The sequence below is a fragment of the Cololabis saira genome, chromosome 7 (genome assembly GCF_033807715.1).
Source record: "Cololabis saira isolate AMF1-May2022 chromosome 7, fColSai1.1, whole genome shotgun sequence".
NCBI classification, from domain to species: Eukaryota; Metazoa; Chordata; class Actinopteri; order Beloniformes; family Belonidae; genus Cololabis; species Cololabis saira.
In genome coordinates, this window is record NC_084593.1 from 2,574,055 (window position 1) to 2,588,410 (window position 14,356).

Below are 14,356 nucleotides of genomic sequence, written 5' to 3' on the forward strand. Positions count from 1 at the left end.
CCAATCAAATCCAGCAGGCCAATCCCGCAGACCAATCAGGTGAGAGGAACGTGATGTGACGGCGCTCGGTGACGTCACACTGTCGTGTGGGGAAGACGATGGTTTTGTAACCCGGCGTCGGCCGGCGGGGTCTGCCCGGCCGGCGGCTGCGCCGGGGCGCCTTCACCGCTGCGGGGCGACAAAAGCGTTCAGTTCGGTTAGGGATCGAGTTTAGTTGCAGTCAGAGCTGGTAGAGGAGCCAAAAACTGTACTCAAGTAAAAGTACTGTTACTTCAGAATAATATGACTCAAGTAGAAGTAAAAAGTAGTCATCCAAATAATTACTTGAGTAAAAGTAAAAAAGTACTTGGTGAAAAAACTACTCAAGTACTGAGTAACTGTTGAGTAACGTCTGATTTACTTTTTTAACACAACCATTCAAACAGACAAAATAATAAGTACAAAATAATCATCTTCAGGCAAATTAAATCATTAAAATAATAAAATAAATTAAGATTAATTAAAAAAAAATAGCTTAAATTAAAATAAGCTTAAAGTAAATTCAAGTACTTTAATAAATAATAAAATAACAGAATAAAAAAAAAAATTAAGCACAAGTAGCAAGTACAAAATAATCATCTTCAGGCAAATTAAATCAATAAAATAATAAAATAAATTAAAATTAATACAAAATAAAATATAGTTTAAATTAAAATAAGCTTAAAGTAAATTATAGTTTTTAATAAATAATAAAATAAATAAAATAACAGAATGAAAAAATAAATTAAGCACAAGTAGCACAACATTTCAAGCCTTTGTACTTTTCTTTTTTAACCAGCAGAACTAGAACAAACATGAACTCATAGAAACTCTGTGTGTGTTTGAGTCTGTGTAAATGTGACAAAACATGCAAAAACTAACATTTTTCCCAAAGAATCACCCAGTGATGTCATGAGATTGACGCGTACGTGTATAAAAGGGATAAAAGAAAAGTAACAGCTCAACGTAGCCTAATGTAGCGGAGTAAGAGGAACAGTTTCTTCTTCACAAATCTACTCAAGTAAAAGTAAAAAGTATAGTGATTCAAAACTACTCCTAAAAGCACAACATTTCCCAAAACGTACTCAAGTAAAAGTAACGGAGTAAATGTAACTCGTTACTACCAACTCTGGTTGCAGTGAGTAATTTGTTATATGTATATACAGTACTGGGGATGAGGGGGGATGGCATAAAAACAGTCCAAATCATCCCCCCTGAAATAAAAACGGTCCAAATCATCCCCCCCTGAAATAAAAACGGTCCAAATCATCCCCCCTGAAATAAAAACAGTCCAAATCATCCCCCCTGTAAAACTGCCATCCCTCCTTTCCATCCCTTATGTCATTTCATCAATGAATGTGGTTTTACTGCTATTTCAACATTTAGAGTCATCACCAGAAAAATAACACCAGAAAAATAACTTATTTGACAATTTTCACCTGTTTCAAGTAAATTTTCACTTGAAATAAGTAGAAAAATCTGCCAGTGGAACAAGATTTATCTTCTTATTACAAGCAAAAAAATCTTGTTCCACTTCCAAGTGAAAATCTACTTGAAACAGGTGAAAATTGTAGTTTTTTCCAGTGACGAGTCTTGTTTTAAGTGTAATGAGATTTTTTTTTTTTTACTAAAATGAGACATTTTAACTAGAAATAAGACAAATATTCTTGTTAAGATTGTGAGTTTTTGCAGTGATCCATTTTACTTATCCTGTGAAGGACAGAGTCATATTGATAAGTTCAGAAAACTGATATTTAGATATTTAAAGCTTACAGAAGGCTGCTATTATTTGTAATATATTATATTATTTGTAATCAGCACAAATTATCTGTCCCCATATATATATATATATATATATATATATATATATATATATATATATATATATATATATATATATATATATATATATTGCTGTAGATTATTTATATATTAGACATTTTCAGAGAAACAAACATTTGGGTTTATATTTGATTTCTGTGAATTCAAAACATAATTTCTTTGCAAAATATGTCTTTATTTATTTATTTATTTATTTTGAAAGACTTCCAACATCACTTTCACCATTTTAAGTACAATCCAACAAACATTTTTGAACATAGAAGAGATATAATATACCAACTTCTACCTTTTAATAGTTCATTTCCAAACTGCATCAACGAGAGCCTCCAGAAGTGACTGCGTCCAGGATTAGTTTAGTTTATTTATTTAGCAATTGTCTTAGCAGACGAGGCGTGTAGCTGGTCTCATCAAGACGTTTCTTCCCAGACCGTTATAATAACCGACCCCTGGCTGTCATGGCAACAACAACTGACACTTCCAGCTGGCGCTCTGCTGAAGCTACTGCGCATGTGCTAAGCACCTAGGGCATGCTGGGTAATGGAGTTCCTATACAGTAATCCATACAACACAGCAATATAGGACAAATTGAACAAAAAATGTAAAAACATTGAAATAACATGCAAGGAAAGGAAGAAGCCTGGTGGCTTCTATAGAATCCTTTCCATATATTAATAAAAAACTAAACAAAAGCTACACAAGGGGGAGTGAAAAAAGCTCAGATCAAATAATGAACACTACAAAGATGAAACAATAAGAAAGTTCTTTAAATGTTTTTTGAATATTGGCAAGGATGGTGATGATTTAAGAGATTTATTGAGTGAATTCCACAAGTGATGAAAGATTGATGTTTAATGTTCTACAAAACGTTAAGTTAAAATCATCTTTGTGCCTTGTGGCATAAGAATGAATATCAGAATTAACACAAAATAAATTATGAAAAGAAGAAGGAAGATCTTGTATATTAAATTTGAACATAAATAAACCTCTGTATACATGAATCCCTTATTAGAGGGACCGCTATGAGGAAAAAGGGCTTATATTAAATAAGCAAATGCCCCTTTGTTTGCCTTGAGAGGCAGAAAGGAGCAGATTTCCTGCCGCGGCTGCAGAGAGGAGGAGACGAGGCCGAGCTGTTGTTTCACATTCTTGACGCTGGAGTCTGGAGGAGCGGGTGGGGATGGTAACCGGGTAACTCTCCCTCTGTGGTCTCCCAGGGGACCGGGATCGGGCTTGTGTACAGGCGGCCGCAGAAACTCTAACAGCCTTACAACAAAGCTGAAGGCTGACAAACATGTGAAGAGTGCTGGAGCAAATGCACATAAAAACCCAGCCTGTCTTATTTCTGAGCAGTATATTTAGGAACAGAACTAAAAAAAGACAAACTTTTCCCACCCAATCTGAAAATAAACCAGTGGTGAACAACATTCATTCTTGCACAGCTCTCTTTAAGTCCCACTTCAGCATTTCCATCACAATGAGGCCTAGTGCTTTTACTGCACCTTTGCAGCACCTTCCTCCTTTTGAAGGTGTTGCAATGTCTTCCAGTGCAACTGTGAGAAACCTTGGTGTTGTTTTCGATCAGGATTTGTCGTTTAAACCATATGTCAATCAGGTTTGTAAAATAGCATTTTTCCATCTCCGTAATATTGCAAAGATTAGGAAAATCCTCTCGCAGAGTGATGCAGAAAAACTAGTTCATGCGTTTGTATCTTCTAGACTAGATTACTGTAATGTGTTATTAGCAGGATGTCCAAGTAATTTGCTGAATAGGCTCCAGCTGATCCAGAATGCAGCAGCACGAGTGCTGACAGGAATCAGCAGGAGAGACCACGTCTCTCCAGTGTTAGCGTCGCTCCATTGGCTACCTGTAAAATTCAGAATCCAATTTAAAATTTTATTACTTGCGTATAAAGCCCAAAACGGCTTAACTCCGCAGTATTTACAAGACCTGATAGTGCCTTATGTTCCTGTCAGAGCTCTCCGCTCTCAGAGTGCAGGTTTACTCGTAGTTCCTAGAGTATCTAAATGTAGATTTGGAGGGCGGGCGTGCTGCTATCAGGCACCACTACTTTGGAACCAACTTCCAATCTGGGTTAAGGAGGCTGACACCACCTCCACCTTTAAAACTAAACTTAAAACCTTTCTGTTTAGTAAAGCCTATAGTTAGTGTTTAGTAAACCTCTAGCTGGTGTTGGTAAATCTCTAGGTAGTGTAAACTCTAGTGTGTTAGAGTCGCTCCTGTAGTTTCTTGTGCTGGCCCCCCTTTTATTTTCTTTTTTCTCTTTTGTACATGGCGCAGCATCCTCTGCCGGTGGTGAAGAGCATCTCTGAATGCAAAACACCGGAACCTGCAGCGTTGGAGTGAGAGGGTCAGGGTAACGGCCCGGGCAGGCGGGGGAGAGGTTTGTCCCTCAAGACTCCTCTCCCTGGCCCTGCCCCTTCTCAACGTTTCCCCGACCCTGAACCCCAACCTGGGACTTGCTGATTGGGCCGGAGCTTCGGGAGCTGTGTGCTGGCCTGCGGTCCCCACCCCTGGTCATCCCGTTGCTGCTTCCACCTGCCTGCTGTGCTGTTGACGTCCCTGACCACCAGTCTGGCCCTCGGCAGGAGGGTCCCCCTTATGATCCTGGTCCAGGTTTCTTCCCTCCTAAAGGGGAGTTTTTCTTGCCACTGTTTGGCTTAAGGTTTTTCTCCCACTAGGGGAGTTTTTACCTGCCATTGTTTATGTAATAATTGCTCGGGGGTTTATGTTCATGTTTTGGATCTCTGGAAAGCGTCTAGAGACAACTTTTGTTGTATTAGACGCTATATAAATAAAATTGAATTGAATTGAATGAAATCCTTCTCTTTTTCAGCCATTCGCTGCTCTGCTTGTCCTGATCGTCCTGATGAAGAACCAGTTCTGTATACGGAGGATCTTACTGTCCACTAAACAATTGTAAGGTGTCCAACAGGGTTTTTTTTTTTCTTTTTCTTTCCCCGTGGCCACATAAAAAATCCAAATCATCAAACCTGATTTTGTCTCTGGTTTGTTCTAGTAAATGTGTACTCATTGAAGGCTCAACTTCATGCATCTCTTCTGGTTTAAATGTAATCTTGGCAGCAGATTTAGGTCAATGGTCTGTCCTTTATTCAGTAACACATGCAGAGCTGCTTTATTCAGTAACACATGCAGAGCTGCTCAGCGATCAAAGGTGAAACCGTTCGCTGAGTGGAAACGACCAGTCACAAGTGCAACGAGTGGTGTCACGGAGAAGTGCAGTTCATTTATTGTTTAAAGTTCTGTGTCTACATATCAGGGTTCTGGGGTTTAATCAATCCTTTTAGAGAGAATGTGAATGCAACGTGCACATTTTTTGTCGAGGAAGACGACACGCTCAGGAATTTGCACGGTTTTCAGCAGCTATATGTGGATATATAGGCCATAGGCTCTAAAGGTGACTGAAAAAATCCTCATGGTATCCAAAAATAGAGAAAAATAGATCAACAAAACAAATTAAAACATTTTCAAATAACAAAATAACATATTTGAACCATCTTTCAGACAATAAAATAATTGAAAAAATCTGAAAAATATTTAAAATATGTTATTTTGTTACTTGAAAATTTAAAAATATGTTTTGTTGATGAGAAAATATGTTTCTCTATTTGTCTTATTTTTGTGAGGGGGGATATATATTGTTTTTCGGCACTACCTTGTTCTCTATAGCTGCTATAACATGAATTACTCCTATGTGGAATCAATAAAGTTCTTATTTTTGCCATCTGAGAAAATTAAATATATTATATTTGGTGCCTAACTGTTTCCCAAGTATATTAGTGCGTGTGTGAATGAATAAATGAGACGTAAAACGTACATTTCTTTGTAGAAAGGCGCTTTATGAACATAAGTCCATTTACTTGTATTAGTTTACAGTGCAGTCTTGAACATCCAATATGGCGGCGACGTTGACGTACGGCTCAGCACTCGATGGGGCGTCTACGTAGATATGTCTATGAAGCAAAGCTGTAACATTGGTTTCAAAAGAGGCGCAGAACACAGAAGAAGGGGGCGGAGTCAAGTGTGTGACTGACTCCGCCCATTCTGTGAACAGAGCTTTAAAAGCATTACACGGACATTTCACGAATGCCTCAGGAAATTGCTTCAACTTTAGCAAAAATAAAGATCAAATGTCTTGTTTGATGTAAAAAGTGTCAGTTCCATATAATGTATATGTTGTTTTTCCCTGTTGTGCATTTCTGTTACTCTCAACGTCCCGTCTGTGGGAGGTTTGGTTCGGTGTGGAGAAGCAAACATGGTTTGGTTTCACGCAGGTCTTTCCCATGAAGGTTTCCATCATGTCATGTTGACATAAAACGTCTGCAGTTTGAAGACGTGGATGGAAAAGCCTGTTGCACATTTTCTCTACATGGATCTGGTGACAAATGTCGACAAAGATCTGGATTTCTCGGTGGTTTAACGTGCAGATGTCAAAGAAGACGTCGGTCCTAATGAATTGTGTTTGATGTTTTATGGTCAAACTATTACAGAGACACACTATAAAAGTTTCCTTTTCAACCAGGGGCCTCATTTATAAAAGAGTGTGTAGGATTCATACTAAAAGTGCACGTAAACCCAAAAGCCGGAAATGGCGGGCGCAAAAAAAAATGCGGATTTATAAAACCGTGTGCACGCACACTTACACGCAATGTTCTCTTTATAAATCACAGTCCAGCTGGAAGGTTGTGCAGGTGAATTCTCCTCATATCCCGCCCTCTACACGCCCACTTTTTACCATAAATGGGCAATGCAAAGTAGTTCATGACTGTATTTGCATATAAATGATCCTGCTGAGCATGCGCAGCGGCTCCTGCAGTCTGTTCCTGCTGTGCGTCAGGATGAATGAGACGTGTCGAGCCACCGTGCCACTAAATGTCACGGAGACTGAGATGGAGATGTTGTGGATGAGGTGGAGGCAGGAAAACCACATTATTTGGTGGTCACAGTAAAAGTAGAAAAAGTATATAAATAGTATAAAATAAAGCGAGTGAGTGGCAGCACGTCGTTGCTGCGCTAAACGCCGTGAGTGCCACGGACAGATGGTGCAGAAAAAATAGAAGTGGTGTGATTTGAAGGTGGAGGCCAAGAGGCACGGAGCCCTAAAGGGACACAGATTCTTTTTATATATATATAATGAGTTTTACGTGCGCGCGTGAAACCTTTAACCCTGCGTTCACACTGAAAGCGTCAAAAATCTCCTGACGACAGCATCTCGCTGCTTGGTGCGTTCACACTGAAAGCTGCATGTACAGTCGACGCCTGCAGTGGGCGGGGCTAAAGCTGCTGCAGAAGTGGAGGGAACAGCCTACACATATCTATATATAACTGCACATCTTCAGTTTCCTATTTCACCATAGATCACACTTTGGGATGCCTTCTTTATATCTTAGCGTTATTTCCGCGTAGATAAGAGTGAGTTTGATGCTCCTTAACAAGTTTGGTCCGCGGATCAACATCAACCGCCAGAGCCCTTGCTCCCGGTGAAGGCAGATTTATGGTTCCGTTCCGCGTCACACTAACGCAGAGCCGATGGCGTAGGGTTTGCGGCGACGCACACCGTATTGCGACCTTACGCCGTCGGCTACGTCGTCGATTTAACGCGGAACCATAATTCAGGCTTCGCTGCAGTCTGTCTGCGCTGATCACTGACACACCGGGTCGGTCATATTGTTTAAACTGTGTTTTGTGATTAATAAACACGGTTTTTAATACATTTTCGTTGGATCAATGTAGCAAATAAAATCGTTGGGACCATCCAGCTCCTCAACCATCAGTTACGTGTTTCACGTGAGCAGTTCAGGTAAAAACGGCAGTCAAATCAGCAAAAATGTCAGTTTGCTGGATGAAATATATTAATTCCTGATAAAATAAGTGTGTTAGTGACAGCTCTGCTCCTGTATGCATGTGAACCAGTGTACGTTTGTGTGTACATGAAAGTACAATCTGCATTGAGGCTTCTCGCTTCGGGAATCCTGGTCTGTGATTGGACGCTGGCTCAGTGTCGCCGCTGCTCATTTGCATAAAGTTCAGATTTTTCAACTTCAAATTGACACGCTGCTCCGGCCGCCCCCGCCGCTTCGCGTCGCATATTTTCATAGACAATGAATGGCAGCCGGCTGCCTATGACGCCCGTGACGCTTTCAGTGTGAACGCAGGGTAAGGCTGATTTATGGTTCCGCGTCACACCAACGCAGAGCCTACGCCGTAGGGTACGCGGCGACGCGTACCCTACGGCGTAGGCTCTGCGTCGTTTTAACGCGGAACCATAATTTAGGCTTACGCGCGCGCGTAAAGGTTTCACGCGCGTGTAAGACTCATTATATATAAAAAAGAAAATCTGAGTCCTTTAGGGGCTCCGTAGAGCGGCCCGGTGTCGTGCCAAAATGAGATTTCCTGCCAGAATCTGATTTCTCTCCTGAAAATGGGTCTTTTTACCTGCCAAAAATTGATTGAAGGCCAAATACAGTTCATGAAAAGTTGTTTCTGCCTAAATATGACTTGATCTCATTCTTGAGCTTCATAATCTGAAAATCCTACGTTTTAGCGCTGTCGCTCAACGGGCTGCTGTGCGCGCTCCCACGGCCACAAATCCGAAGAAATCAGATTCTGGCAGAGAATAACTTTTTGGCACGACACCGGCGTGTCCTGCACCGCGGCTGCAGCAGCAGCAGCAGTACCAGTACCAGTACCAGTACCAGTACCAGTACCAGTATCAGTATCAGTATCAGTACCAGCACCAGTACCAGCACCAGCAGCAGCACCAGAGTCCTGACAGGGACACGATCAGCGCTAATATATTATAAGTCTGATATGTGATGACATTATTAAGAGTATGACATGAATCTGGCTTCATTTCACCACCTCACCGTCTGCGTCGCCAGTTCCCCGTGTCTTAAGACTGTTCCTACGGGAGGGTCAGGGTTGGCGTAGGGATGCGCACATTTTTCGGTTAGTTTTTTCTTTTTAAATCCCAACCTTATGGAGCTAGAACAGTCTCATAATTCACAAATGCACACACCGTTTCACAAATGCACAGAACAATTCACACGTGCGTAGGACAAGATACACAAATGTATTTTTGATGCACACACAAATATAACCTGATTTACAAACGTTTTTTACCAACTCGAAATATTAATCACTTTTCTAAGCGAACGGCGCTAACGCAGTTCAAACAGCAGGTGTATCCGCCCCTTTAATCTGATTGGAGTAAATCGTCCCCCACGTAGGGTGCGCTCTTATGATTGGCTGAAACAAAGGAAGACATCTGATTGGTTGCAGATCCTTCAGTGTTAAAAAAAACGTATTTGTGGATCGAGTCACGTCAGGGGAGTCTCAAAAGTCACAAGCAAATCCAGCGCAGCTCACAGATAAAAAAACGTTTGTAAATCAGGTTATATTTGTGTGTGCATCAAAAATACATTTGTATATCTTGTCCTACGCACGTGTGAATTGTTCTGTGCATTTGTGAAACTTGTCCTGTGCATTTGTGAAACGGTGTGTGCATTTACGAATTATGAGACTGTTCTAGCTCCATACAACCTTTGCGTAGAAGGTGGCTTGCGCATCTTTCAAGCCCTGTTTTGTGCGCAAGCAAGCTTTATAAATGAGTCCCCAGGGGTGGCATCACATATCACAACATATATCAGACTTGATATATGTTGAGTGGGCTCGCCACCCGTCCCTTGAAATACGGAATTGTTACGTAATTGGGAATTAAAATTTATATAAAAACAGTTTATTCCGTATTTCACAATCGTCCCATGCACGTCTGTCACACACGCACACACTAGTTAAGCCTAATTATGCCTAAATAATGGTTACGCGTTAAATCGACGCAGAGCCTACGCCGTAGGTTACGCCGTAGGGTACGCGGCGACGCGCCCTGTACGGTGCGCGGGCCGTAACCTACGCCGCAACATACGCCGTACCCTACGCCGTACCCTACGCCGTAGGCTCTGCGTCGATTTAACGCGGAACCATAAATCAGCCTTGAGCAGCACTGAGGGGAGACGGGAGGGGGGGAGGCTGCGGTCCCGTCTTCGCACAGAGTGTCTTGATGATTTGCAATTACAGGCTGAGCCTACAGTTAGTTTTTAAACTGTAAAAAGTGGGGAGGACAAAATCATGAGTTTGAAAAGTGGGGGGGACATGTCCCCCCTGTTCCCAGTGGAAATTGCACCCTTGCGCCTCACAGCGTTTTATTTTCACTCGCTTTATTTTATACTATTTATATACTATTTATACTTTTACTGTGACCACCAAATAATGTGGTTTTCCTGTCCTCCACCTCATCCACAACATCTAGATCTCAGTCTCCGTGAAATTTAGTGGCACGGTGGCTCGACACGTCTCATTCATCCTGACGCCAAACAGGCTGCAGGTGGCGCTGCGCATGCTCAGTAGGCTCATTCATATGCAAATACTACTTTGCATTGTCCTTTTATGGTATGAAGTGGGCGTGTAGAGGGCGGGATATGAGGAGAATTCAGCTGCGCAACCTTCCAAGTGGACTGTGATTTATAAAGCGAACATTGCGTGCAGGTGTGCGTGCACACGGTTTTATAAATCCTTTTGGGTGTACGTGCACTTTTAGTATGAATCCTATACACTTTATAAATGAGGCCCCTGGTCTTTAGTGCTCAGTTCAGAGCAGCTGGTTTTAGGGGATGGAGTTAGCAGCTTCATTTAGTTCCACCCCCTAAACTGTGGGCGTGGCTTCTTTGCTGGACGACTGTTACAGGTTTGCGCTAGCTGCTTACAAGGTACAGGAAATGCAGTGGGATGAGAATTAGGGTGGAAATGAAAACGGGGAGGCAGGTTAATTCTGTCGTCTGGGTCTGTGATGTTACGACATCCTGAAACTCCAAACATGTCACTCATTTACCGACCAGTACGACCCCAAACAAAGGGATGCAGTGGTTTTATTTCATAGGTTTTGGCTTGATATTTTTTTGACATCCAGACATACAGGACTGTCTCAGAAAATTAGAATATTGTGATAAAGTTAGTTATTTTCTGTTTCGCAATAAAAAAAAAACAAAAATGTCATACATTCTGGATTCATTACAAATCAACTGAAATATTGCAAGCCTTTTATTATTTTAATATTGCTGATCATGGCTTACAGATTAAGAAAACTCTCATATCTCAAAAAATTAGAATATTCTGGGAATCTTAATCTTAAACTTTAAACCATAATCAGCAATATTAAAATATTAAAAGGCTTGCAATATTTTAGTTGATTTGTAATGAATCCAGAATGTATGACATTTTTGTTTTTTAATTGCATTAAAGAAAATAAAGAACTTTATCACAATATTCTAATTTTCTGAGACAGTCCTGTATGTTCTCAAGCATTTGTTGAAGCATTAGAAAAAAAGTCACTCTGAAGTAAAGATTTACTTTGTGTGCATTCAGAAATAGCCCTCTACTTATATTAGATCACGGACTAATGATAGTACAACAATAGAATTATCAAGCAAATCATTATTTCCAGGGATCCAGCCAGTTAATTATAAGACACTCAGTATACATCAGTAGAAAAATAAAAAAAACTCACTTTGGACCGTACAGAATGGAATCAGTTGAGAAAAGATCCTTCAAAATAAACGTACAGATTCAATGAAAAGTGCACCCTTTTGAGGGAGGTTTTAACCGTTTCAATAGGCAACCCTCAAGCGCCGTGAGCAAACCAGAAGATACGATTCTTATGAGGAGATTTCTCCGATTTCATCGTCCAAAAATGACAAAAATGTTGCAGTCTCTCGTGAGATCCCGTCAATAAAAATTCCTTCGCAGAGACAGAGACGTAGATATGAAGGTATGCAGAGATTTTCACATGTTTTTATAGTCTTTTATTCAAGCAAATAGATAGTTTTTTTGCTTTCAGTGTCAGCAGAAACATGTTATTGGTGAGAAAAGCTCTCAGCCTGCGAGATTTCCCTCCTCATTCAAACAATATTATATCCCCTTTAACGGTTTCAAATATGGGCCCACGGCTCCTCGTCGAGGACACGGACTCTGCTCGGACAACAAAACTGGACAGCTCGCTCTTCTAGCAGTAGTCAAAACGCTCGGAAAACAAAATACACAAAACGACAGACATCAAAAAAAGAGTCCAACACCAAAAGAGTGCAAAAACTGAACAGTTTGTTTCGTAGAAAGCAAGCAGAAGGAGTATTTATTTAGAAACTTTATTTTCAACTTTACAGTTTCATCTCCCCAAGATAATGTTTCAGACTTTATCTCCAATTAAAAGCCCTGAACACATTTTATAGCACATACAGCAAATAATATTGTCGATGACATAAATTTACATCAGAGGTCTTTAGTTTTCCTTACTCAATGTTTCTGAAGATGTGATGGTTAGTACAGACCGTGCATGTTTCTCTTTTGGAATCTTTTGTAGTGGTATATCTAAGAAAGATCATCATTTAGAAATAAAATAAAAAAATGTATTTGCAATTAGCACCTTAGCTGTGATTTTTTTTTGTTTGTTTCTTAAATGTAAGGATCAGCACCTTTTTCTGGTTAGTAACAACTCTAGTTGTCCGACACCGCGCGGCTGGAGAGCTTAGACGATGAGGCTTTTGTCCACGTCCTCTGCAAACACAAACACACAAGACATTCATCGTTACGTGGCTGTAATAACCTGATCAATGACGGTGCAGAAAAATATAACCTGATCAATGACGGTGCAGAAAAATATAACCTGATCAATGACGGTGCAGAAAAATATAACCTGATCAATGAGGAGTGTAGCACCCTATAATGTAATAATTTACTATAATGTAATAATTTCCCTATAATGTAATAATTTCACCCTAGAATGTAATAATTTCCTATAATGTAATAATTTCACCCTATAATGTAATAATTTCCTATAATGTAATAATTTCACCCTATAATGTAATAATTTACTATAATGTAATAATTTCACCCTATAATGTAATAATTTCCTATAATGTAATAATTTCCTATAATATAATCATTTCCTGAAAATTTAATAACGTCTGAAAATGTAATAAAATTTGCTTTTAACTCAATTGAAAATGTAATAAAATCCTATAATGTAATAAGATATCCTGACTGATATTGTAATAACATTTTTACCGATAATGTAATACCTTATTACATTATTGGGAATTTATTACATTTTCAGGTGGGTCTTTTTTTCCCCAAAACTGATAATGTAATACTTGACAAATAATGTAATATATTTGTTCATTTTCAGTCCAGAGTTCTACATTTTGTGTTTTAAGTGTCTAAGAATGTTATATACGCTGGATTTGAAACACCAGACTGGACTGAAAGATTCCCTGAATATTCTAATTTTTTGAGATAGGATATTTGAGTTTTCTTAAGCTGTAAATCATGATCAGCAATATTAAAATAATAAAAGGCTTTAAATATTTCAGTTGATTTGTAATGAATCCAGAATGTATGACGTTTTTGTTTTTTAATTGCATTAAAGAAAATCACAATATTCTAATTTTCTGAGACAGTCCTGTATATGGATGACATGACTGAATGTCGATACTCTGATTATTATGATTATTGCCACTCATTTATCAATGAAGAAAGCAGTATCATCGGCAAAAGTGAAGCTCGGTGTTTTCATCTGCTGGTCGATACTCACGCTCTTTGATGCCGAAGCAGTTGGCCCACTCCTCCAGGGCGATGTATTTGTCGCCGTCGGAGTCGCAGGTCTCGAAGAAGCGGGTGGTGCAATGCTCCATGGGGATGAGAGGAGCGCGCAGGGGGGCGAGCTCGGAGTGGGTCAGGTATCTGGAGATACAAGACACAAAACCAAACACAACCATAACTCACTGCTCTAACTAATGAGCAGAGCAGCTTTAGGCCCATTCCCAATCCCCCCCTAGTCCTACTTTTCAGTCCCGTGAGGGTAGTGGTGTCCCAATTCCTCTTTGCATGTAGGGCTAGTGGACATAACGAGGGCTAGTGGACATAACGAGGGCTAGTGGACATAACGAGGGCTAGTGGACATAACGAGGGCTAGTGGACATAACGAGGGCTAGTGGACATAACGAGGGCTAGTGGACATAACGAGGACTAGTGGACATAACGAAGGCTAGTGGACATAACGGGGGCTAGTGGACATAACGAGGGCTAGTGGACATAACGAGGGCTAGTGGACATAACGAGGGCTAGTGGACATAACGGGGGCTAGTGGACATAACGAGGGCTAGTGGACATAACGGGGGCTAGTGGACATAACGAGGACTAGTGGACATAACGAGGGCTAGTGGACATAACGAGGGCTAGTGGACATAACGGGGGCTAGTGGACATAACGGGGGCTAGTGGACATAACGGGGGCTAGTGGACATAACCAGGGCTAGTGGACATAACGAGGGCTAGTGTGTATGAATCTTGCCCTTCACAGGGAGGGATTTCAGATACAGACTCGCCGATGGAGGGCTAGAGAAATTTC

The 14,356-nt window shown here is 40.5% G+C and overlaps 1 protein-coding gene across 1 annotated transcript in view; it reads right to left on the reverse strand.

Annotated features, from left to right (window-relative positions):
* Positions 1 to 12,080: 12,080 nt before the first annotated feature.
* The window catches only part of sparc (secreted protein, acidic, cysteine-rich (osteonectin)), a 32,618-nt gene continuing 30,342 nt past the window's right edge, over positions 12,081 to 14,356 (reverse strand). Inside the window, exons 9-10 of the mRNA XM_061724734.1 lie at positions 13,542 to 13,690; positions 12,081 to 12,505 (exon numbers count right to left, since the gene is read on the reverse strand). Of these exons, the coding sequence (XP_061580718.1) occupies positions 12,477 to 12,505; positions 13,542 to 13,690 (178 nt within the window). The 3' untranslated portion in view covers positions 12,081 to 12,476. The remainder of the gene's footprint in view (positions 12,506 to 13,541; positions 13,691 to 14,356) is intronic.